At 39.1% G+C, this 23693-nt stretch overlaps 3 protein-coding genes across 5 annotated transcripts in view; 1 reads left to right on the forward strand and 2 right to left on the reverse strand.

Annotated features, from left to right (window-relative positions):
• Positions 1-3977, reverse strand: part of plvapb (plasmalemma vesicle associated protein b) — a 4454-nt gene extending 477 nt beyond the window's left edge. The window contains exons 1-5 of the mRNA XM_084395550.1: positions 2524-3977; positions 1981-2065; positions 1211-1899; positions 1051-1107; positions 1-49 (exon numbers count right to left, since the gene is read on the reverse strand). The exon at positions 1-49 is cut by the window's left edge and continues 477 nt beyond it. Coding sequence (XP_084251676.1) covers positions 1060-1107; positions 1211-1899; positions 1981-2065; positions 2524-2910 — 1209 coding nt within the window. The 5' untranslated portion in view covers positions 2911-3977 and the 3' untranslated portion in view covers positions 1-49; positions 1051-1059. The remainder of the gene's footprint in view (positions 50-1050; positions 1108-1210; positions 1900-1980; positions 2066-2523) is intronic.
• A 717-nt stretch (positions 3978-4694) lies between these two features.
• babam1 (BRISC and BRCA1 A complex member 1) lies at positions 4695-11656 on the reverse strand. The gene is made up of 9 exons (XM_084395551.1): positions 11283-11656; positions 10426-10878; positions 10286-10344; positions 9178-9298; positions 8571-8649; positions 8419-8443; positions 8213-8342; positions 5884-5970; positions 4695-5780 (listed from the first exon to the last, which is right to left on the reverse strand). Exons 2-9 carry the CDS (start codon positions 10870-10872, stop codon positions 5580-5582), a joined length of 1149 nt encoding a protein of 382 aa, XP_084251677.1. The 5' UTR covers positions 10873-10878; positions 11283-11656; the 3' UTR covers positions 4695-5579.
• Positions 11657-12509: 853 nt separating this feature from the next.
• ushbp1 (Usher syndrome 1C binding protein 1) lies at positions 12510-22527 on the forward strand. Of its 3 annotated transcripts, none has more exons than XM_084395986.1 (14): positions 12510-12878; positions 13652-13786; positions 13869-14017; positions 15381-15544; positions 15631-15840; positions 16153-16373; positions 17114-17254; positions 17484-17551; positions 17648-17759; positions 18613-18841; positions 19004-19162; positions 21013-21110; positions 21204-21326; positions 22101-22527. In XM_084395986.1, exons 2-14 carry the CDS (start codon positions 13764-13766, stop codon positions 22264-22266), a joined length of 1863 nt encoding a protein of 620 aa, XP_084252112.1. In that variant the 5' UTR covers positions 12510-12878; positions 13652-13763; the 3' UTR covers positions 22267-22527. The 3 variants fall into 3 exon arrangements, with proteins under 3 accessions (XP_084252112.1, XP_084252110.1, XP_084252111.1); XM_084395984.1 differs by having other exon boundaries at positions 13665-13786; XM_084395985.1 differs by having other exon boundaries at positions 13668-13786.
• Positions 22528-23693: the final 1166 nt, after the last annotated feature.

Here is a 23693-nt window from a genome sequence, read left to right on the forward strand (position 1 = left end):
CTCAGAGTCCGGCCTTGAGATTCAGATCATTCCTTTCTCCACACCCAACCTACGGAAAAAAGGGAAAACAGTTCAATAAAACATTCTGAATGACTCAAAATCTAAACCTGAAAAGGTTTTTAATATTACTGTATATAGCGTAATATTTAATACTTTCAGAATATATGCCACTATGTGACTTGCAATATAGCACTTCACAAAGTACTGTATGTTTTGTTTTGAAGGTTAACAACGATCAGCAACATGTCCCTCTGAGCTCTGGAGGTCCTGGGCAAATTTTAAAACGCATTTTTGGAAAGGTTGTTCCAAACAAAATTGAGGCAACGTATCACGTATACATTTGATGTTTCTTGAGGGAAATAATATTGTTGAATCATCACATGATCCTGGGTTTGCAGTTAATTGTGGGGTAATTTTATTATTTCGAAATCCTAAAAGACTATGGGCTGAAAATATTCCCTATATTTTTACATCTTCATGTTGCTTCAACAAATTGCCTCACATAGAGACAGTGTGGCATTTTTACAAGGCTGTATTTAATACAAGTTTTATTTGCCACAAATAAAAGCTCAGAGGTGTCCAGTCCTGCTCCTGGGTGGCCACTTTCCAGTAGGGTTTTGCTCCAGCCACAATTAAATAGACCTGAACCTGCTAAACAAGGTCTTCAGGATCACTAGAAACTAAAAAGCAGGGGTCTTAGAGCTAAAATCTGCAGGAAGGTGGCCCTCCAGAAACAGGATTTGACACCACTGTGATTGGTAACACTCCGATTCAAAATAAGGTGACAGTGACGTATGTCTTTGGGTAGGGCGGGGGTGTCCTATCCTGCTCCTGGAGGGTCACTGTTCTGCAAATTTGAGCTCTAACCCTAGTTAAACACATCTGAATCAAGGTCAATGTCGTTGAGGTTACTGGAATCTTCCAGGCAGGAGTGTTTTGGCAGGTTGGTTCCTCCAGGAGCAGGATTGGTCACCCTTCAGAGTGGGTCGGGGCCAAGTGAATACTGACTTTCTAATAGAATTCTGCCCATGACGGATGAAGACCACTTACCTTTAGTGGTTAATGGCTCCTACCAGGTGGGAGGGGTTGAACACCAGCAAGTTTGGGCTGCAGAAGCAGTGAAGATTGAGTTAATCATGGTACACTCTACAACATTTAAACATGATCACAATGTTTTAGGCATTGTTATTCATCCCAACATAACTCCTACCTGTTGTACGCAGCCACTTTGCAGAGATATGAGGGTGGCGTCTTTCACAGCGAGCTGGGTGTCTACCAGTTTTTTTGCTTCCCTCAGTCTACTTTGCTCCCTGAGAAGCTGCTCCAGGTGTCTGTCATGCGTCTGTTGGGTAGCTTGCAGTTTTTGGCTGCTCTCTGCAGCCTCTTTCTCTCGACCTGTTTTACACTTGTCCAGTTCTGAAGTCAGCTCCGCATTCTGTACTTCCAACAAGCTGCTCTGTTTTTGAATGCTCGAGACCTTCGCTCCCACATTGTTCAGGTAGCTCTGGAATTTGTCCTCCACCTGTCGAGAAAGGCTAGAGCAGTTGGAGCGAATCCTCTCCATCTGTTCTTCCTGTTTCTGGCAGGTGAGGTGAAACGTGACCGAGTTGGTGAAGAAGTTGTCGATTTTGGTTAGGAAGGCACTTGTGACCGTCTGGATGCCTGTGAGGGACTCGGCAAAGTCTTCTTTGCATTTCTTGGTGTAAACATCAAGCTGGGATTTCAAATTCACGTTTTCCTGTCTCAGTTGTATCACCTGAGTATGATGTTGGTTTTTATCCTTCACTGCGTTGTCCAAGTCAGCTTTGAGGTACTCCACTGTCTGGCTGAAGTTGCTCTTAAGGATACCATACAGAACTTTCTGCTGATCCAGAAGAGTATTCAGAGTCTTTACCTCACCTGACAAGAGAAAAGAGAGCCACGTCTACAGGACAGTCCATTTATGAATTTGATTATTCATTGATCAGTTACTGCACTCACCATTCAGATTGTTGTTGATTGGTGGACATGGTAGTGGAGTATTTCGAGTGCTTGAAAGCTTCAATTTATTGGACTCACAAAGAGCCTGTAAAACAACCAATCAAAATCAAACTTGTAATGATTGTTAGGGTTAGGATTACAAGATTAATATACCAAGGGTGTGAAGAGGCAGGTGAAATGAATGAATTTAAAGGTAATCACAGAAGATTAACCTCATAGTATCTTGGAATTAAAGGGATAGTTCACACACAAAATGAAACTTCACTCCTCATTTACTCACACTCATATCGTTCCAAACCTCTATGACTTTCTTTCTTCTGTGGAACACAAATTAAATCATATTGAAGAATGTCTGTTTTTTGGTCCATTCGTTGAAAGTCAATAGAATCCAATGTAAAACTAACTAACTAAAAACATTGGAAACATTCTTCAAAAAAACATCATCTTTTGTCAAGTCATACAGCTTTGGAACGACATGAGAATTTTCAGTTTTGGGTGTTACTCGAAATACGACTCGAAAGTTAAGACAAATAAAGGACTTACAATTGCCTTCTGGAGGTTTTTGCTATTTAAACTTGTGATGTTTAAGTCATTTTTCAGCTTTGTTATTTCTTTGTCTGCCGCATCCTTCTCTCCAGTCTTTGCTTTGAGGGCACCGGCGAGGTCAGCTTTCTCTTTTCGGAGTTTGTTGTTGTCTGCGGAGAGCTTGTTAAAGCCCTGCTCCAGCTCTTCTACTCTCTTCTCATCGGCGGTCTTCTCCGGCTGGCCGTACACAAGGAAGAGCACCAGACTGGCGATGATGAGGGACTGGATCAGAGACGAGAAGAAGAACACGATCCTCATGTAGTAGCCGCAGCTTTTCCCCTTCGCCTTGTGGATTTGTTTCGCCTCCAGCCCGAATGTGGCCCGGGAGTAGCTGTTGTTGTACATTTCTGCGGTCCAGTGGTGGGAAAGAGATGAACCTTCTGATGACTGGGAGTCTAGAGGTTTGTTATGAAAAAGCAATGTTTAAAAGGTTACCAAAATACCCTGCAGTGCTGTCACACTCATGGGCAAAGACATGTAAACACTTCTAGCAGGACAAGGGGCGGTAGCTGTGTTTATAAATGCAGAGACACTTCCCGCGCCGTGATTCTTTCCGGGCCTCCACAGGAAAGCTCCAGAGGTTATCGGTACTTCACACTGAACCTATGGAGATCTACAGAGAGAAAAAAAAACAGAGCTCCTCCCTTACTTTCCCTCATAAATCACACCCAACCCTGACAAGCAATGCAGACCACCATCAGACTTATCCATAACACTTATTTCATAAGTTCACTGTGGGATTTGGGATTAGATGTTCTTGGCGTCCATCTTGTTATTTCTCAATATTTAATAACGAGTTAATGAATTTTATATCAAGTGTCATTTTGGAATCGCCCACTTTGGCCAAGAAAAACAATATTCCTCCAAAGGACAAAAGCAGGTCCTTCTATCTCTTCCTGGATCAGATCAGATACATAAACACACATGATCAAAACAACCCATCCGAAACGGTTTCCTGCAGAGCCGCAGAGACTATCGGTGGAGTCGGAGGGACAACAATGGTGACCCGTCATCCTCCTCGCAGGAATGAATAACAAACTCTCCCAGAAGCCCAGGAGGCGGCAGCACGTTTGATCCCGGGCTAGTGATGACGCTCGCAGCTGACAGCCGTGTCTGGGAGAGTGTGAAGAGGGAACATAAAGTAAGTCAGGGGTTTTCCTGCAGGCCATTGTCTCTTTGCCAATCCATCCTCAACGGAAAGTCATTTACAGAGGGTGACTAAAACTGATTAAAAGTTCTCACAAAATCCCTTACAGATTGCAGGTGAGCTCTAAGACAAAAACAGGAAGCTAAATCTGCAAAAGACAGACAAACACTGATAAGACTGGAGATTATTAAAGGGTATCAGAGCGAGGGCTCAAGATCTAGTCATTACTCCAAGAATTTGTTTGGTGCCATCAAATATTGAGTTTCATTTGAAAAAAAAAATTTCACCCAAAATGTAAAATTATATTGTGATAGTGTGTGCCATACAGGTTTGGAACAACACCAGGGGGAGTAAATATTAGGTGAACAAGAAAAAGGAATAATGCCACTCAGAGTATTCGTGGGTACACTTAAATCTTAGCAAAAAGGTTCTTTACTGCCATCTATTAGGCTATTCCATGAAGAACCTTTCCATTCCCCGAAAGATTCTTAATAGTAGGCAAAAGGTTTGTTAGATGATTAAAATGTTATTCAAAAAAAAGTTCTTCTATGGCTTAATTTCTATAGCCATAAAAAAACGTTATTTTCAAGAGTGTCGGCATGTATTTAAAAACTCTGTCTAAGAATTTAGCTTCTTGAATTAGGTTTTCCTCCATCTTTGTTTACAGCTTGGAACAAAATACTTCTCAGAATTTAGGAGGTTGCAAAGTTAAAGAGGTCAATGATTATTAACACAATAACGTGTGACCTGAACACTCTTCCGACTATTATCTGTGCACCTTAGTGCTGCTCAATAGCAGGATACAAAATTTGTGTGGTCAAAGAATCAAAACAAAGCTATTTCCAAAGAAACCACAAACAATTCCCATTAATAATCCCAAAGGTAAATTAAACAAAGTAATTCAATATTTATAATGAAGACAGTTTTCTGTTGTTCGGCTGTACTCTGGCGATCTCTTGTGGTCATGCAATTGTATTGCTGCTTAAATTTATATCATCCTTTATTAAAAGTTTTCAAAGTATCTATAGTGGATATAACAATATGCAGGACAACAAAACAAAATTGCCAATGTCCAAACTATTATCAATGTGCCTTGTTCTATAGCTCAAAATGTAAAATTCACTGGCTCTTTTAAGACCTTTATGCCAGGATATACATTTAGTACAGGACATAATAAACAATTCAGTGTAGCATAGAGTACATCAATACAAAATAATGTTTATGAGGGATTCAGTTAATAAAATTCACTGATAATTATCTTATCAAAGTATGATGGATAGCATCAAGCCTCCTCAACTATTAGTTCCCACTAAATATAGATTTTTTTTTTTAACTCAAATTATGTCTTAAGTAAAATGCAGTTCAAATGCCTTATCATTCCGTTGTCTTTTACAATTTTGTCAATGTACTGTTTCTCATCAACCATAATGTTTTTGTGGACTGTATAGTATAAGGAACCTCTCTAGCCATGAGCATTTACATTTCATTTATTTGACAGGAGCAAGCAAACAGTATTTATTAGATGCTGTCCAGATGGACCTTCACCAAACCATTAGCACCCATCACATGAACTCATCCGGGAATCTCCACCACAGAACAAAAAGATGTAAAATAACTCACACTTCATAACTTAGCCTTGTGCAAAGATCAAACCATCAATACTTGACTGTTCCACAATAGGCTCTTGAGCTTGTGTGGTTGTGGCTGCTTTAGTAAATGAAGTCACTGATGTTTTCAAAAGTAATAAAAGAGACATTCCCAGAACAGAAATAGTGGACAAGGCCATATATATGCAGTTATTCACAGTCACTCCATTTTAGAGTTCATCAGTCTCTGGGAGATTTGCAGGGGTATATTGAGTAAAAGCTCACACTGTGGCTTCATTCTCCTGCGTGTCGTCCTCCTCCAGCAGACTGTAGGACGCGTGGCTCTGGAAGGGTCTCTGCAGCGGGTGGCACAGCAGTTTGGCCATGCAGTTGTGCAGCTCAATAGCAGGACCACACAGTGACACCTCGAACTGATAGCACATGCCCTTAGAGTCCAACTCACTGAAGGTGGTGTACACGTCCTGAAAATACAGCCAGGAAGGTTCAGTACCTCGAATAAAAAACGTATACAGACAGGCAAATAATAACTTGAGTCGGTGGAAGGGAATCATGGGAAGCTCAAACCTTCCAGCTCGCGTCCTCAGTCGGTTCATCGGATCCATTATGAAGATACACAACATCAAAGAAGAAATATGGAGACTGCAGCATTTTCTGGAAAGAGAGAATATTAGAGACATACAGGATTGCTCTTTTGATGATGAATGATTTTTTTTTTTTTAAAGCTGCAAGATAAAGAATATTTTGAAAATCTAATGTTAGAAATGTGGCACTTGAAATGTTGATTTCATATGGTTTTGAGAAACATACCACTTTCAACTAAAAGTTGAAATTCAATGACTCTAAAAATGCCATGTGGTGTAACCATTAAGTAAATATTCCTTACAATACATGTGGGTGTACACATCTTAATAATAATTTCCAAAAAGTATTTAAATATATTTTTCAAATTAAAAAAAGCTTTTTTTTTTTTGCCACAAACTATTAATCTACACATGTCTACGTTTTTTTAAGGGGTTGTAGCTCATTAAATTTTCAACTTTAACCTCTCTATGATACCACTTCCTGTTAAAAGGAACACGCCGACTTTTTGGGACTTTAGCTTATTCACCGTATACCCCAGAGTTAGATAAGTCCATACATGCCCTTTTCATCTCCGTGCGTGCCGTAACTCTGTCTGACGCACCCACCGCTAGCCTAGCATAGCACAAAGACTGGAGGTAAATGGCTCCAGCTAGCATACTGCTCCCAATAAGTGACAAAATAACGCCAACATTTTCCTATTTACATGTTGTGATTTGTATAGTCACAGCGTGTGCAAATAACAAGGTCACATGAGACACAGCCATCTTCTAACCGTATACACACTGGGAACTATATTCTCAGAAGGCGAAGCGGAAGCACTGCTACTTGGGCGGAGTGATTTGCTCGCAGCGCCTGAGAAGCCCTGTGGTGAGGAGCAGAGAGTTCGCTCAGAGTTGGAGTAAATCACTCCGCAGAAGTAGCAGTGCTTCGCCTTCTGAGAATATAGTTCCCAGTGTGTATACGGTTAGAAGATGGCTGTGTCTCATGTGACCTTGTTATTTGCACACGCTGTGACTATACAAATCACAACATGTAAATAGGAAAATGTTGGCGTTATTTTGTCACTTATTGGGAGCAGTATGCTAGCTGGAGCCATTTACCTCCAGTCTTTGTGCTAAGCTAGGCTAGCGGTGGGTGCGTCAGACAGAGTTACGGCACGCACGGAGATGAAAAGGGCATGTATGGACTTATCTAACTCTGGGGGATACGGTGAATAAGCTAAAGTCCCAAAAAGTCTGCGTGTTCCTTTAACTCCCTTTCCAGGTTAATTAAGATGAGCAGCTGCATTACAGGTTCTAAGCAGAAAGGGCTGGAGGAACTTTATCAGAAGCAGATGCTGAGAAGGCTTGAATCTATGCTGACAGATAGTTCTCATCCCTTACAGGCTGAATTTCAGATGTTGCCATCTGGATCACGCTTTAAACTCCCAAAATTCAGAACCAACAGATATAAACACTCTTTTGTACCTGCAGCCATTCTGCTTCTTAATTCTATAAAGAACCATAGATAACTTATCGACTTACTATTTATTGATTGTTTACTGTTTTTTAACTACTGTATGCCTACAAGGTAGGCAATCTCTGTATTGTGTGTATGATTGTGTGTGATTTGTACTATACTGTACTATACTACATCTGCTGCACAACAAATTGCCCCATTGGGGACAATAAAGTAACTTGAACTTGAACTGAACTTGTTTTCTTTTTTCCTGCATATTTTTGCATGTTGGTTGCACCGCATGACTTAGATTTGGTGGACAAAAGTTCTTTAAAGGGGTCCTATTATGCTTTTTTTACATTTTCAACTTTCTTTAGTGTGTAATTTTGCAGTTTGAGCATGAAATCCAAATGACCTGGAATATTACACAGCACTGAAAGATTTCCCTGCACAGATTTCGCAATGAGTTCAACGGGATTCACTGTGCTGACCAACAGAAAGCTGCTTGGTTTGGAAGTGACTTCTGTGTGAGCAGTGCTTCATGCATCTCTAAAAAAAATTTGCCCCTAAAAATAATATAATTATATACAAGCTATATGATATAGTTATATAATATAACTTCTTGATTAGGTTTCAAGAATCATCCTTTTGCTAAGGCCTTTTTCTGATATTGGAACACATGTACCAACCCTGATATTTTTGGCCCAAAAATATCTAAATTAATTTAAATTCAGAAATACAAAAACATGTATCTTTACAAAAAATAGGTGCAGTCAAGTCACTTTAAGTGTGAATTGCTTTTAAAATTATTTTTAAATAAATAGATCCAGACCTTCTTGTCATTGGCCCATGAACATGGGTGAAACAGACTTACTTTGACAGCATCAGGAGGATTGAACTGAAGCATGCCAGAAGGCCGGCTGAAGATGAGGAGAGTCCGAACTACAAAAGGAGGCGGGATGGTCTGGATGTTCTCCATCTGAGGAAGTTCGATTTTCTGCAAACTACAAGAGAAAGAAATTCAACAGATTAAAATCATACAAGTCAAACGATCAAAAACAGAAGACTAAAACTACTTACATGACATTGAGGAAATCTTCCAGATCTACAGGTAACAGTTAAAGAAATGATTATTATGATCATGATTAATTCTCACTGCTTTCAATGTTTATCTGGACCGACTTGATTCCAAAAGCACATCTAAATGGGCCTAACTCTAAAAATAAGGATACTGAAGGACTCGCAGACGTTGGTGTCCAGGTCGTACAGACAGCTGCACAGCTCTCGCGGGTCAGAGGTGAAGCCTGATAGCTGTGTGAAAGAAAAATGTCAATAACTGTTGTTATTTTTACTCTTAAAAATTGTTTTCGTAACTGAAAAAAAGCTTAAATAAAATAAAATGTAAGGGAAAATTAGACTAATTCAAATAAATAGATAAATAAATAAACAGTTGAAGTACAATATTAAAACTGAAATAATTTATTAAATCTATATAGAAATATAAAAACTAATACAAATGACAAAAGCACATAACAAAATTAATAAACAAACTAAAATAGAAACTAAAATAAATTAAAAGCTATATAATAAATACAATAATATTATATAATTAATACTAAAAGGCAGTAAAGCAAAGCATTTTCTATGAAATAAAGAAGTGATTTGAAAGAATTTCATTCTGTTAATGAAAATGTAATATTCCAGATTAAATTAACAGACCCAGAATTTTTTTTAGCACTGACCCATTTGTCAACTACCCAAAGACAGTTTAATTCAATGGCAGAAACGTTTGATTTTCAAAATGACAGAGTAGTTGAAGCTGTGGCTTTGTCCACTCACCCACATGGCATCATCGTTCACCACCACCAGAGCAAACTCGTGCCTTTTGTCGATCTTGTGCTTGGTTCTCACAAACATCTCAATCATTTTCTGTGAAATATTTAAGGCGTTTGTCTTGGATCTGGAAATGCAAATCATTTACATTTAATGCAAAACATTTATAGAAATATACATTTGTCATTTCAAATAGAATACACTACCGTTCAAAAGTTTTAGATCAGTAAGATTTTCTCATGTTTTTAAAAGAAGTTTCTTCTGCTCACCAAGGCTGCATTTATTTGATGCAGCAAAAACAGTAATATTGTGAAAAATTTGAATTTTTTTTCTTTAATTTATTCCTGTGATCAAAGCTGAATTTTCAGCATCATTACTCCAGTCTTCAGTGTCACATGATCCTTCAGAAATCATTCTAATATGCTGATTTGCTGCTCAAGAAATATTCTTATTATTATCAATGTTGAAAACAGTTGTGAACAATTTTTTTTTTCAGGATTCTTTGAGGAACAGAAAATTCAGAAGGACAGTATTTATCTGAAATAGAAATCTTTTGTAACGTAATAAGTGTCTTTAATGTAACTTTTGATCAATTTAATGCATCTTTGCTGAATAAAAGTATTAATTTCTTTGATTTCTTTCTAAAAAAAACAAAAATATCACTGACCCCAAACTTCTGAACGGTAGTTTATAATGTTACAAAAGCTTTTTATTTCAGATAAATGCTGTTCTTTTTAACTTTCTGTTCATCAAATTCAACACTGAATGATTTCTTGAATAATAATAAATGTTTCTTGAGCAGCAAATCAGCATATTATAATGATTTCTGAAGGATCATGTGACGCTGAAGACTGGAGTTACGATGGCGAAAATTCAGCTTTGATCACAGGAATAAAATGCATTTTCAAATATATTCAAATAGAAAACAGTTATTTTAAATTGTAAAAAAAAAAAACAGTACAGTTTTTACTGTATTTTGGATCAAATAAATGCAGCCTTGGTGAGCAGAAGAGACTGCTTTTGAAAACATGAAAAAATCATACTGATCTAAAACTTTTGACCGGTAGTGTATATCAAGGAAAATAATGTAAAAAAAAAAAAAAAATGAAATTACCCATTGAAGGACTCTAGTTTTTGTAGAGACATCTCCTCTGAAAGGTCCAAACAGATGATCTGTTTAAGAAAGATATAATTGAATGACAAAAGTGTTTTCAGATGCAAATGTTGTAAAGTTGTGTTTATTGCCACACGTACGACTTTCTCGGGGCAGTTGACCCGTGGAGCCCGCAGGTGTAAATCTGCAGATGGGGGGATCTGGGCGGCCATGGACGGCTGAGGGGGTTTAGGTCTTTCCTTCACTGCAGAAGCCAGCGCAGGCATGCTGACTGTGCTGATTCCTGCCGCAGCTACAGGGACAGGGACAGGGGCAGGGGTAGGAGCAGGGGGGGCAGCAGCAGCGGCAGGGGCAGCGGCAGGGATGGTGGTGGCAGATATCGGTGGGCTATCGGAGCTGGCCGCCTCTCCCTCTCCCTCTACACGGCTGCCCACGGCCGGCTGCGGAGGGGAGGCCAGGCTGCTGTTGTTCAGGCTTCCAGTGCTGCTGCGCCGGTCCTCCGCACCCTCCGGATTGGACCGGGTCCTGGGTCTCAGGTCCATCATACGCTCCTCTCCATCTGCCTGTCCGGGCTCAGGTGTCTCCATCGCAACCTGACACCATCCCATAGACAGTAAACAACAGTAAAAAAAAAGAAAAAAGAATTATATATAGGCCTATAAACCAAAAATATACTAAAATACTTTATAAGAATACATTTATATTTAACATTTTAACGATTAAGGGTTAAGTAAAAGCAAACAATTCTAAGATGACTTCAATAAAAAACCCAGTCGTAACATATTAAATTAGTATTCTAATATGACTTATCTTAAAATCTAACCCTGAATTAGCTTTTTTTTTTTAAAGGTATGTTTTTAAAAATGTATTTTAATAAAGCAACAACAGTGAATCAACATTCGTGATTTCTCAAGAGAGATTTAATAAACATAAGAGAAATGTAACGTTAACAGGCAGCACAAGTAGAATAGAGAAATAACGTAAAACAATAACTTACCGAACATACAACAGATGAAAATATGAGTTTAGTAGAGAAAAAAATATCACAAAATTATTCTTCAACGCTTCCTCGTTCGCTTCTGTGTCGGTGACGTTCAGAGGCGAGTGCTGAAGCGTGTTTCTGTTCTTTGGCGCCTCTAGCGGACTGGAGGAGCGTTGCCAGCCCAGCTTCTGGAAAAAAAACGCCTTCTCTCCGTAGCGTTTTTATTAGTTGAGACACTATTATGTGCTATGATATACGGAATATCTGATTTCGCAAATAGTTTGTTTCTGAACATAGAAATGTCGACACAATGCAACGTACTTGCTCTGGCATTAATTTTGGATGGAGAGATGTGTTGTTGTTGTCGTTTCGTTGCACAAGCAGAATGTGAAGATTGATTGGTCGGTGTGGTATTTGTCCCGCCCCTCCTCCACTGTGATTGGATGGCTGGATAAAAAAGTGACAGTGATGAGCTGGTTGACAGTTCAACAACTCCGGGCGACCGGTAAAAAAAACGCCTCGCCCTGCGATTGTGCTGCTACGACTCTTTTTCTCCATCAGCCTACTATCACCAGCAGTTCAACAACAAAAACTGAAAATTAAATAGAAAACAATAAACAGAGAAGAATAAGGTACTGATATTGATAACACTTCATAATAAACCAAAATTTTATTTGTTAACATTAGTTTACTGCATTAGTTAACATGAACTAACAATGAACAATACTTCTACAGCATTAATTAATCTGAGTTAATGTAACATTTAATACTACATTTTTAAGATCAAAAGTTGTATCTGTTAGCAATAGTTAATGCTCCGTGAACTAACATGAAACCCTTATAATAGCCTAACATTATTGCTGTAAAAATGAATTGTTAGTTTTTTAAGTTAATGCATTAACTAATGTTAACACATGAGACCTTATTGTTAAGTTTTACCCCCACTGTACCTCAATGTCAGTTCTATCAACTGAATTACAAAACAACTCCTAATTTAATACATTACAAATGTTAAAAACAGTTGATAGACAGATGAAGAATATGCTACTCTTTATTTTTACAGCTTCAGATTCACAATTTGAATAATAATCCCTGAACTGTGAGGGTCTATCCTGAATAATTTCATTTATATAAACTTACAGCTTCTCCTGTTGGCTAAATAATTTAGCATACAGAATATTGTAGTCTTCCATTTTCCTTAAAACCATGTTACCAAATAGTAGCACTGTACTGTAGTAATCAATAAAAAACTGTAGTGATAATTTAAATGAGAGGATTTCTAAATACTTTATTTATAAACAATAAGATTTATTAAATAATCTTCTATAGAGACAGAGAGTCAAAAATAAACCAAACAGGAAAAGATCTAAAAAGACAGTGGGTGGAGACGACAATCAAGAGAAGAGATGTGTTCAGCAGAGAGCAGGTTTAGCCCAGTAAAGTGGAGAAGAAGAGTGTTTGATCGGGATGTGCTGAAGCTCACGGCGTACACGCTTTCACAAGCTTCACAAGCTCGGCGAGCAGAAGAGACAGAGACAGCACTGGATCACTCTTTCATTCGGGACATTCCCTAAGGACAGGACCTGAACCAAGATCAGACAAATGACACAGGTGAGTTTCTGGGACGGTGATGCGGTGTACTCTCAATCTGATCCAGAAAGCAGAAAAATAGATTTTGTTTTTAAACACATGTTAATGCAACGTTGTAAAGTGAAAACCTTTTTTTTTTTTTTTTTAACGATCATATTTTAATAACGGCCATGAAATGTCATTTAATTATAGTATAGTGCTGCAAGGAATTTAGGATAGTCACCAGTTTCAAACCAAACTCAATTCATTGGCAGAAACATCTACAGCAAAAGAGGTCCCTAAACCATATAGTTAAATGATATTTATATCTGAATACTGAGAACAACAGTTTGAGAGCTACTTTTTCACAGTAAGCTCCACAATCCAGCTGTAGGAAGTGCAGTTACAGGATGTGCCTGTTTCCTCCTCCTCCCCTCAGAACAAAAGGGTGCAGAAATCAACAACACCCATATTGTTTTATAGGCATCTTCATGAGTTTGTTTTGACGTACAAAGATAAAATCTACATTATAGAACAATATAGATATGAAACTATTTGGACTCTTCCTGCTTGTCATGTTAGTGGAACAATCAGAGTGAATGTTTTGAACTACTCCTGTGATACAATAGTCACTTTTAAATGTCATTGAATTTACTTCTGAGCCCTAGCATCCTTTGTTTGCAGATGCTACTTGGATTATATTGAATGAAAGTGTTTAAATACTTACTTTAGGCCAGTTGATAGTGTCATCCCGCCTAACCCAACCTTACCCAAAAAGTAAGTAAAGACTGGTTTTGCACATTATTTCACACAAGTGACACGTTCCAGCAGAGATCGGACAGTCTGGTGTCAGCGGACTCTGAACTGGCGCAGTGTGAGACGGAGGTGAGCACTTTACTGCAGATCATTTCTGAGCTCAACAGGAAGATGGACTCCCTACAAATACCACGGTAATACCCGTCTCAAACAATTGCAAACTATGTAGTTTTGCTGTAACAAGTACAGTGTGTGAAAGGGTCTGTGTTCTCACAGAGAGATGAAACCGGCTGAGGGTCACGTGCGGGTCAGTGGGTGCGTCCCGCAGCAGGGCTTGAGATCTCCGGCCTGCAGCCTCACAGCGGTGGACGCTGGCACAGCATCTGTGGAGACCAAGACCAAGAACATCTGCAGGGACTCAGAAGGCACGTTCTGTTTATGCAATGCCTCATCGTCAATCACAGTAAATGCTGTGTCAGAACGGACAGCCTGCTATTTACTGGACTGTTGGTCCTGCCAGACTTTTGTTTCCAAATGCAAAACTACTTATTAAACTTTAACATTTCCTATACTCATGCAAGTATGTTTTTCTAAAAGACTCATGAGAAATTTTATGATTTTTTTATTTAAAGGTGCATTAAGCGACTTTTCATGTTAAAAATACCCGTTTTTCTAACCCATACATGCTTAAACAATTGCCTGATGGGCTGAATGAGCCCTTCTATGATCACTGCGATTGCCTCTATAATCCTGTACAGTAAAATAAATAAGAGGGATTCGGGACGGAATCGACTGGGCGTGACGTCATGCGCGTTCACGCTCACCTGGCAATGTCTGGCAGGTTTCAGCGAAGACAACTCAAGCGACTTTTGCAAAAGTAGAAGATGGATTCAAAGAGACCGGCTTCTAGTTCATCCCAAACCCCAACGCAAACTCCAATTAACCGCGTGCACAACTCTGGTTGCAGTTTCGCGTGTCGCCAGAAGGGGGCATAGTTCTGCAAAAACTCAGAGACTTGCAATGCACCTTTAAAAAAAAAAAAAAAAAACTTAATTCATTTATGAATTGTGTTCATAATGGAGTGCAAACAACTAAAATGTTATTATTATTAATAATAAATACTTTTGTTGTTTTAATTATAATAATTTGAATAAAAATAATGATCATAAAACATTCTAGGAATTTGACTGATTAGTGATAGTTTTGCAACATTTTCTTTAGATTTTTTTGTAAGAATGAAATGGATGAATTTGGGAGAAAAACTAATACTTCTAAATCTAGAAATCTAGGAATTGTGTTCGTAATGGAGTGCAAACATCTAAAGGTTTATTATTATACGTCACAGAACGTCATTCTACATTTTTCCTCCCAACTTCATCCATATTCATTCTTACAAAAAAACTCACCAAAAGAAAATAATTATTTTATTACGTTATTGTATTCATATTAATATTATTAATTTATATAATTGTAATACAATATTTGTATATATAATAAAATGATATAGTAATAATAACTTTCTAAAGAATAAAGTATATTCTTTTAATAATTAAATGATAATCAAAAATACTGATGAATTTGACTGTGAATAATTATAAATTGAGAATATTAATGTTATTAATAATAATACACTTCAACATTATTAGTGGTGTTTTGCCACATTTTCTTTTCGTTACATGTTTAGATTTTTTTGTAGTTAATTTAATAACTGTCTGAATAATTTGAATATAGCAATAATTTGGAAATGTACATAAAAAGAAAAAAACCGAAATGTGTGTTTTCCCACAGGGGGCAGCAGTGGTCTTTGGAACGAGCTGCAGAAGGTTCTCTCCGCTCTCGAGACCTCCAGCGGTCATGGGAGGAAGATGCTCAGGCTGCAAACTCAGGATTCTGAGAGAGTTCAAGCACACCATCTCTCTGCAGGCCGGGAGAGCTGGGTTCAGGCTATACAGGTGCTCATCCAGCCTCTCGCTGTAGCATGTATATACTCTACTGCATCTGAGCTTCCTCAGGCTCTGATCTCTGTAATCTGATCCAGGTGCTGGAGGAGATGGAGAGCGATTTGGGGATCTCATACCCCTCTGCTCTGCCCCCTGATGAGAGACGTCAGTATCAGCGGGATGTTCTCTCACTGTACAAACACAACCAAGACCTCAACACCTCCTTGAAGAGCCACCAGGAAGAGCTTATAGGAGCTGAAAGTATGCTGATTGATCTTGAGGACGAGAAAAATTGGCTGCAGGAAAAGGTTGATTGGGATATTCCCAATTTTTACATTCTGGAGCAATTAATGGTACCATTAGACATATAGTGAATATATTAAAAGTATATTAGAATATGATTGCGTATATAATTATATTAAAATATATTTCAATATTAAAAGTTCATCAAATTATATTAACAATTGTATATCGATAGAACCTCAAATTAATAATACACTTACTAATAAGTTAAAAAGTCTTCAAGTAGGTAATTTGATGAAATAATGTTCATTCCGTATTTTTAATTCAGTCATTTAATTGTAATTTTCTAACTTTCGCTGCCGCTGAACTTTTGGCAGTTAGTGGACCTGAAGAGGAAGTGGCTGTACGGAGTGAGTCGTTCTCCTCCTGTTAGTCCATCATTGTCCTCTAGTCGAACTTCGAGCCCTTGCTTTTCCTCTCCTCCATATTCTGGATCCCCTCTGCTGTCCCGCAAACTGCCTGGCTCCAGGCCGGACTCCCCTTCATCTCCCTGCACCGTTGATTCTGTGCTTCAGGCTGAGATCGAGAAGCTGCAGAGGTGAGAGATGAATAGCTTTATCCATCAATACTGACCTCTTGATTCCATTCCCTCCTCTCTCACCTAGATAATCTCATAAAAAAAATCTCAAAAAACATAATAAAAAAAATACATATGGGTGCAAACCAGGGCATTTGGGATGGTTGTTGACTGAGTGGCTATGCGGTTGCTAGGCTGTTCTGGATGGTTGCTAGGGTAATTTCTCACTGTCAAAAGTTAAAAGAGTCCACCCCCAAGTTTTTGTTTTTCTGGTCACTACATAGAAAATGTAGCCCACCTTTACTGTTAGACTATGGGATTTCTTTGCTTTTTTTATTGTCTGCCCGGACACAATTACAAAATTGTGATTATAATTGATAAATTATTTGAGTTGTCATTCATATATATTTGTGTTTAATGTATGAAATGGAAGTAGAGACATGCATTGTGATGTACATCCAAGTGAAACAGATTATAGAAAAAGAGAAAAAAAATTATATTGTTGAATGGATGGAGAAAGACCTTAATGCGAGCTTTAATGAAAGTCATTATGACATTTTGATTAAGAATTACGCAGTCAAAAAACGGATGCTTTTAGAAACCAGATAGGGTGAATTTTAATTTCTTGCCGCATACCAGCTTAATACTTCGAGTTAAGGTGTTGGTAAAATAGCGAGGCCTTAGTAAGCAGTGATTTTTGTACAAGTTTGAAAGGCTAGAACTGCTGAATCTCTTCTGACGGGTGTGCTTTGTTTGAGCAGGTGTCTGGAGCGACTGAAAGCTCGGAATGAGCGCCTGAATGCCGCACTGGTCAGGAGGAAAGGAGAATCAGAGCAGCTGAGCATGAGTCTTAGCCGACAGGAGGCAGACAGCTCGGCTCTACACATGGCTCTGGCATACTGGTGTGCTGCTGTCTTCACCTCTGTCTCACACTGCATGTGCCGAAAACTGCCACTGATCCAGGATCAGGGCTTAGTCACTTTGGCATATCACGATTGCTTCTAAAACTGATCCTGAAACTGTTTTCTTGACTCTTTTTGATATTGTAAACCTTGACCTTTGGCCCCTAAGATTGGCACTGGGAGCGTGTGTGTGTGAGTGGTATGCTGATAATGGCTTTTTGATTGACAGTGAGGAGTGTGAGGAGGCTTACAGTGACCTACTATCCCTGTGCGAAGCCAGAAAACAACAGAACGCAGGTGCTGCACACTCTTTGAATTACAGCTCATGTGACACATAAACACATTAATGTACAACCACACACACATACAAATACAGTGTTTTTTTTCTTACAGAACAAATGAGCACACCGCAGTCTGACCTTTCAAAGTTAACAGACGTGAACTCGGACAAAGGCGAGCCATCCTCCAGTCCACCAGAGGGCACTGCTGAGAATAGAACAAACAGGTTGTTGCCTCATATTTACTGTTGCTCGACATATGCGAAATGCAATGGGAAAAAATTTCACTGGAAGGACTTGAGATGGTAAAGAGACATATTCCTACGCAAAAAATGCTTTGGTGATCACTGACACACCAATTTGCAGTGCTGACCAATAGCAAGCATCTTGGTTCGGCTCTGACCTCTGTGTGGGCGTTTCAGAGAGACATGTAGTAACATGTTGATCTGTCAGACGTGGCTCTTTCATGCAGAGAACTCTCCTCATGTGTTTGGAATTTGCACAATAATGCATTTAAAAGTTAATGACCTAATGTATCATTACAAAAGTTCACAATGCTGTTGCAGATTAAATATAATGTGGATAACATTGAATAAATATATTTTAATCAGGTTAGATACTGATAATTAATCACTCAAACCCCTGTATTTAAACCTCTCTACGAAACCGTCAGACTCGCACATCCGCCATGTTTGTAGTTTAACACTTTTTATTCCTCGTCCAACACGCAATGGGTTGTGGGCAATATTAGCCGTTGGAGTGCGCACGGGTCTGCACTTCGAATTTCTAACCGGAAAAAGTAGACCATCCGGGTATCTTTGGAATACTCATTTCAACATACTATGATTTGGGACGTACTAATTCTAATTTTGAATACTATTTAGGATGGATAGTATGCAAATTGAGACGCAGTGATAGTTTTTTTACACTTGACTTTAAGCTTATTTTAAAAATACCTCTGTTTCTATAGTGCAATACATTGATAAATAACTTGGTAATCGATTTGTCTGATATTGAAACAGACGTCATCTTAGTTCTGAAAAGCCTCTGTCTCTCTCTCTCTTTTTCTGTACACTCCAGCTTATCGGGGCAGGAGTTTGAGGGCAAGGCTGGTGTAATTCTCCAGAGGATTGCCAGGCTGAAGCAGGACAGGGCCACAATGTGTATCCCGCAGCGGGGCAAAGCAGGAGAGGGCAAGATCAGTCCTGACACTGGCACGCTTGCAGGGGTCAGAGGTCGCACCAGTTCACTTTCCAAAAACAACAAAGAAGAGAAAGCGGTTCTAATGTATGAGCTGGTGACAGTCAGGGTGGGCAATTTTGAAAAGTTCACCCCTACTTCCTATATTCAGAACAAGTTTTATACTTAATATGCTTTATATATATGTTATGAGTGTGATGCAATGCAGTTTTATCATTTACTTTACAGTTGAAATTTACAGTTTCTCATAACTTGATTTAATTTTACGCAGGAGGAGATGTCAGAGATGCGTGGGAATCTTCGGCTTCTGGAAAAAGAGAGACGGTGTTTGGACCTGGCGCTGATGGTCCAGAGTGCCCAAGATTCTGCTGGTGCTCTGATCCTGGACAGTCTGCGAGATGAGCTGGGGGAGAGGAGAGCCACCCAGCAGGTGCTCTGAAATGTGTGAACTCATATGAGAAATAATGTGAATGACCTAAAAGCTTATTTTTCTTTAATAGCCTGCAAAATGTGATATCTTCACCTCTGACTGTTGTGGACAGTGGTGTTCAATCCTTCTCCTGGAGGGCCACTTTCCTGCAGAGTTTAGCTTCAACACTCCTGCCTGGAAGTTTCTAGTGATCCTGAAGACCTCGATTAGCATGTCCAGGTGTGTTTAATTAGGGCTAGGGCTAAATTCTGCTGGAAGGTGACCCCCAGGTGCAGGACACCACTGGTTTATGTTTGCATGGTCTCAAAATGCCATATCTTCTGGGTAATATATTCAGCTTAAGTTTAAAGTGCCCCTATTATGCTTTTTCGAATATTACCTGTTTGTGAAGGTAAAAGAGTTGCAAAGTTTTAAAGATCACAGTGCAAGACAAATAAACGTATTGTCTCCTAAAAGAAAGAATAGATTCTGAACCATTGAAATGAATCATCAGTAATTCCAGTCTCACTTCCTGTGTTACACACGTACATAATAATGTAACAAATTCACATAATGCCAGCCTATGGTCTTCATTGGCTGCCCGTCAACAATGTCTACTTTGATCTGCCCTCAAACACTGTAGGTGTAGCTGAAATTAGAAGAGTTTGGTTTGTGATATTGACATGTCGAGAAACCGCTGTGAATCCACTTTGCATGCACTTCAAAAGGATGAGGACCCAAACTGGAATTTATACATAAAAAGCAATGCCAATGTTCGTATCACTGTATATCAAGCGCTGAAGCCTCCTGAAATGTAGAAATGGTAATAGGTGTATTAATAAGCTGCTATGTATATTATGAGAGATAATAATATACCTTGACCTTGAATGCATATAAACCTATTGTAGGTGACTTCCAAAACAAAATTAGGAACCTTTAAAATAGCTTAATAGGGTCACTTTAATACTTCAGCCCCTCTGCCACTGAAATATTGACGTTACAATTGTTCTTACAATTAGGAATCTGTAGAGTTAATTTGTCAATAGAAGGTTAGTCCAGCTGATCTAGGGCCCTGTTTACACCTGGTATTAAGATGCGTTTTGGTCGTTCGGATCACAAGTAGACGAGGGAGACTCATACCCGTTTACACCTGGTGTTTTAATCTCTTTTAGTCTCTTTTGTCCACTTTCAACCACTTCTGCCCTGATTACTTCAAAGGGAGGCAGGGTCTATGGGTGGGTAAATGTGTGTGTTTTTTCCGATCTTTCGATCTAATGGACAAAATAAGCTTGCGCAATTTAAATTTGAACAGGCCTGAAGATGCCGGAAAAACGGAGAATGTAAACAGGGAGCAGCAGCTTTCGTTTCAGTGAGTGTGTGTTAGAAATCAGGAATGGTGAGAGAACATTGTGCTTGGGATGTTTTTCATCTTCAAACTACACTTGGGTCAGTTTAAACCCCATCGGGCTACTGCGCTTCCCATAATGTTTATGGATTAGGTCAGTAGGCAGAGAGTAGACAGTCTTTTGTGGCTGTTTGAACATATTCGACCACATGAGCGTCTACACTACGAAAGCAATACGGTCGAATGCGTTTTCGACTACCTCTGGAAGTGGTCGAAAGTGGACAAGCTCAAGACATTTTAGACCCCGTTCACACCTGTATTTAGCGTCATCCACTTGTGATCCGATCGACCAAAATGCATATTAATACCAGGTGTAAACAGAGCCTAGGTGAATATGTACGAACTGGTTTGTTAACTACCATTTCATGTGTTCAACTACCAGATGCTTAATCTCTTAGAAATTCAAAAAAAAAAAAAAAAATGCTTCAAAAACACTGAAAAGTGACATACCTGGTCTCGGTTGTAGAGAATTGCTGAAAATCTGGCAAATATAGAAGTTGAAGGGGGAATTCCTGGTCCTCGCAATCACTCTATTCTAAGAGAACTGCAAGCAGCATTGCAAAGGTGGGAAAAAAACATCAAAACACATACAAACTCATACAGTTCATGAAAAAAGACACGTTACTTAACCTGTGGATGCTCTACTTCCTGTTGCAGGGAGCAATCACTGAAGAAGAGAGTGGCGGCTTTACGTGAGTCGCTGGACTCAGCGGTCACAGACAGCACCACTCAGAGGAGGGTCAACAGAGAGGAGACTGCACGTCTCTCCCGCTACTACAAGTAACCCAAAACCACATGAAATTTACATCACAACACTATCATTAGCATAATAACTAGAGTATCTGAACTCACATGATTGTCATCGCAACAATTGATATAGTCACATGGTCACCCAGTTTATAACAAGAAGGTCTCCGATTTCAGCTCCAACCCCAGTCAAACACACCTGAACCAGATAATCAGGTGTGTTAGAGCAGGGTGGAACTGAAGTCTGCAAAAAGGTAGCCCTCCAGGAGCTGACCTGGAGAAAGCTATCCGTTAAAGCTATCTGACAGTCCCACGCCTTTCGCTAAAAACTATCCTGACATATATAATATATAGCAGAGGCAAGCTGGTAAGATATGGGCAGGTAAGTCTCACTCGCATGGCCTTAAGAGGCACACTAGCAACTGATGCTGGTGGCTGTGGACTTCAGTGTTCAGTGCATCCAATTCCCATGCCAGTTGATGCAGATTTGAATCTCGTTTTGAATGGGGTAAGATCGACAAGTTTCATTGGTGCGCTGACCCAGGTGGGAGTGGAGTTTTTTGGGATGAGTGTCAGTGTAACAGAGGCTAACTGGTAAAAGCTGTGATAGTAAACCCTCACTCTCCTGGTCTCAAGAGGTGCACTAGCATCCTTGTCAGCATCCACGACTCTCACGCCAGTTTCCGCTCAGAGTAGTGCGAGCAGTTATCTGTGTCAAGTTACCGTTAACGTTATCTGTGTACAGCTAAATGTCAACCACACATGTATGCGAATGCTAGGATCAATCACAAACATTTTTTTCAACAGTAAAGTCTCAAGCACTTACAGAAGTTCTCGAAAAAAGCACCAGGAGCAGCTGTGGCGACTGGAGAAGCAAATTGCAGTCATGAACGAACGTCACGCTACCAAGGAGGCTGAGCTGAGTGCCACACTGGAAGCTATTAAGTGGAGGAGAGAGGAGACCATACTCTGAAAGACTCTACAGCACAGTTCTTAGCGTCTTAGCGTAATTTTATTGACAAATATTTCCGAAGGCTAATGTCTAGTGGAATTTGAGTAGGAGGTTGGGTAATGATTGGCTCAGAAATACTGAGCGTATAATCCAATGAACTCCAAAAAACTAAATTGCCACTAAAATTGTTGCCAAGGGTGTGCCATTTGGCACTTTAAAGGTTAAGCTTTTGCTGAGATATTATGTATAATTTGGTAATAAAATGTAACGCCTTGCACATTTTATTGGTGCATGATGAGCATGTACATTTTGTAAAACATTTGCAACAACTTTTTATCACTTAATTAGAACCACCCAGGCTCCAGACTAACATTTGAGAGCAGTAGCTCTGGTGCCACTAAGTTCTACAGATGGTTGTACTGGCACCAGCACCTTATTTGGTGGCGCTGGGGGGATTTTTAATCATAAAGGTAATTGAATCATAATCACTATTGTTTCGCATTAATAAGTACATTTACTAATAATATTACATGTTTATTGATTGGAGATTGAACAGTAAAGCACTGAGTTTGAATTGAAATGCAGATAAAACTTGCATTAACAACAGTAACATGCAAAAATAAAATTGTATAGGGAAAAATGTTAATATTCTCTTTTTGTACCATTGTTGTACTATAGTATCATACTGAACTGTCCGACAGCATCAGGGATTATAAAAGGAGTGCTCTTTACTTTCTTTCTGTGTGATTCATTTACAATTTGAAGAAAAGTTTTAGTTTTTCATGAGACTTTGAGACTTTTCCTACTTTTCCATATCCGAAATGGCCCCCATACCCTCAAATAGGGCATTATTTGAAGGGACTGCCATTTGTAGTGGTGTCCGAAACCAGCGGATGTTATTGAGTGCACTCATTCTATCCCACACTGCACTGCACGAGTGTACAGCCGATGTACGCTCTACGGCTGTCCGAAATTCGCTCACTTGTTTTCATTCACTCTTTCAAGTGAACAGTATTAGTGGACTAACGTATTGAATAGTGATTCAGGGTTTAGGGGCGATTTCGGATTCAGCTACTGTATTAGGGAGTGGAAATGGCTAACAAGTCAATAAGTGCTCCTCTGCCGCCATCTACTTGTTATAGTCATTCTATCACATTAAAAATAACATTCAAATTGTTTATTATTTAGAGCTTTGAAGTGGTGGAAAAAGTGTAAAGCACTTGAAAGTCATTGAAAATGGCTTGAATTTCACTCTTAAAAGGTTGTACGAAGCCTGAGATGAGTTATGTAAAAACATTAGATTATTTCTGGCACAATACCATGGTTACAGTTAGCGTTACTACATTAAATCCATGGTTCCTTGAAAAGCCTTCTTTAACTTGTTCATTCATGGCACAATGTTTCTCTTGGATACCATATCTAAGCGCTGTTTGATCTGAAATCATATC

This window comes from Rutilus rutilus (assembly GCF_951802725.1).
Source record: "Rutilus rutilus genome assembly, chromosome: 22".
NCBI classification, from domain to species: Eukaryota; Metazoa; Chordata; class Actinopteri; order Cypriniformes; family Leuciscidae; genus Rutilus; species Rutilus rutilus.

What these genes read in the sequence shown, in the direction of transcription:
- babam1 (XM_084395551.1), bottom strand. Translation starts at nt 10,872, where the DNA reads ATGGAGACACCTGAGCCCGGACAGGCAGATGGAGAGGAGCGTATGATG. An exon ending in AAACTAGAGTCCTTCAATGG is followed by an intron (nt 9,299 to 10,285) that starts GTAATTTCATTT and finishes TTGCATTTCCAG; the next exon opens with ATCCAAGACAAACGCCTTAA. An exon ending in CAACGTCTGCGAGTCCTTCA is followed by an intron (nt 8,444 to 8,570) that starts GTATCCTTATTT and finishes TGTTACCTGTAG; the next exon opens with ATCTGGAAGATTTCCTCAAT.
- ushbp1 (XM_084395984.1), top strand. An exon ending in GACTCCCTACAAATACCACG is followed by an intron (nt 13,787 to 13,868) that starts GTAATACCCGTC and finishes GTGTTCTCACAG; the next exon opens with AGAGATGAAACCGGCTGAGG. An exon ending in CGTCTCTCCCGCTACTACAA is followed by an intron (nt 21,327 to 22,100) that starts GTAACCCAAAAC and finishes TTTTTTCAACAG; the next exon opens with TAAAGTCTCAAGCACTTACA.